Source organism: Glycine max, chromosome 9, assembly GCF_000004515.6.
Source record: "Glycine max cultivar Williams 82 chromosome 9, Glycine_max_v4.0, whole genome shotgun sequence".
Classification (NCBI taxonomy): domain Eukaryota; kingdom Viridiplantae; phylum Streptophyta; class Magnoliopsida; order Fabales; family Fabaceae; genus Glycine; species Glycine max.
In genome coordinates, this window is record NC_038245.2 from 41,860,993 (window position 1) to 41,862,916 (window position 1,924).

Here is a 1,924-nt window from a genome sequence, read left to right on the forward strand (position 1 = left end):
TAATTGTATTACAACGAAAATTATACCACAAAGAGAAAAGTAGAAACGTACGGAAGAATAAAATAAGAGGAAATAAGTCATGAATTGACAGTAATAAAAAAATATTGTAGAAAAAATATATTACAATAATTTATCAGATGAATAAGTAATTAAAAAAATGGGCCACAAGCAAGAGAAAATAAACAACCAGTTGTGCCTACAAAAAGCCTCACCAATAACATCTTCGGATAAGTCTTCGACCATATCATAGCTAAAAACTTAAGTCTTCGACCATATCATAGCTAAAAACTCCATTTTTTGTTAAAACAAAAGAGAAAGGATCAATAAGTCCAAGTAAAATTGAGTCCGATCTCTTTTTATAATAAAATTTCAAATAAAAGATTCTATTTAAAGTTGTCAATTAAATTCTTTAACAAAATTTAATAATTATTAAAGTTAATAAATACTTCTTATCAATATTAAGATAATTCAAAAACAGAGAAAAAAAAAAGCATATAATATATGGACATGTGCGTGAACAGAAGGTTGGGTAGGGAAACACGGAAGCAGGAAGGAAAAAGGGGGTGTTGGGTGAGAGATGCAAGTGGGGCCATTCATTCTCAAAACCACTGGCTCCTCTAATCTCTTACTCTCTTCTCATATAAATATAAATATATTAAAAAATTCAGTTAATAATATTTAATTTAAAAAAATTTCTTAAAATACTCTTTGAAGGTAGTAGTTATAAAATAAAAATAAATGCTTTAAGAAAAATAAAATTTTGTTAAATAAAAATTTATTTATGGATTAATAACATAAACCTTATATATGATTTTTGAAGTAGAGGGTTAAGTGTAACATAAATTCATTATCCATTTGTTACAAAATTGTGCATTTTTTTATTCTTAAGGCTGTATCCTTCTATTATTAACGTTGGAACATGTTTTTACTTTTGTTCTTTTCAGCCGTTTTCAAATCCTTGCTATACGAAGCTTGTGGTCGGATGGTGAACCCGGTTTTCGGCTCGACTAGGTTGCTCTCGACCGGGAATTGGCATTTATGTGAAGCCGCGGTCAAAGCCGTTCTAAATGGCACGCCGTTTCAGCAGGCTCCTTTGGGCGGCGCCGCAAGCCTGCAGCTCGAGGCTTGTGATATTCGCCACGTGGCAAAGAGTGATAAATCGTGCGACTCTAATACGCTTCACAAGGTGAAGTCTCGCACCACCAAGTTCAAGCGCCAAGCCGTGAAGTCCAGAGTAGAGTCAGTTGTGGCTGAGTTGGCTGAAAGCGAGTTAGGTGGTCATGGTTCAGTGAGTTGTGACACGGGATCTGGGGTGACTCGGATGAGTGAGAACAAATTCGTTGAAGGGGAAGCCGATAACGGCTCCGTGCAGAGTGTGGAGCCGGCTCTAGACAATGGTGGAGAAATAGAGCTTCAATTGACATTGGGGTGGGGTCCAGTGAAGAGACAAACGGCTTTGATGACGCCACGTGTAGGGCTTGATCTCTCTGGCTAGTTTGGTTCTTCTCATTTCCAAGTTGCATTGCAAAACAAACTGTTTAGTATGGCTTGTGTTAGCTAGGTGGTGAAATATGTTTTTTTATCCTCACCCCTTTTGCTTATATGATAATATTAATTGGATTTTTCACATGTACATTTTGAAGATTATAAAAGCATTTTTTTTATAAAACTACAAATTGGTCATTTGGCAGTTGACGCCACTATGGCCTTTTTAATCTCAAGGACTGAAATCTTGCGCTTCTTTCTCGTATCTTGTGGGACTTTCATTGTAAGAAAGATTCTCTATGGGTTCGGTGGGTTCACCATTACTATTTCAGAGGGAGCGATGTGTGGAATTACAATACTTCTTCATCAGATTCAGTTTTGATAAAGAAAATCATTCAAATAAGGGACTTTATTATCTCTAAAGAGCTAAGTACGGAAG

General features: G+C 35.7%; 1 protein-coding gene across 1 annotated transcript; it reads left to right on the plus strand.

Moving 5' to 3' along the window:
* Positions 1 to 919: 919 nt before the first annotated feature.
* Positions 920 to 1,495, plus strand: LOC102661689 (LOB domain-containing protein 41-like). The gene has a single exon (XM_006595364.3). It carries the CDS (start codon positions 920 to 922, stop codon positions 1,493 to 1,495), a length of 576 nt encoding a protein of 191 aa, XP_006595427.2.
* Positions 1,496 to 1,924: the final 429 nt, after the last annotated feature.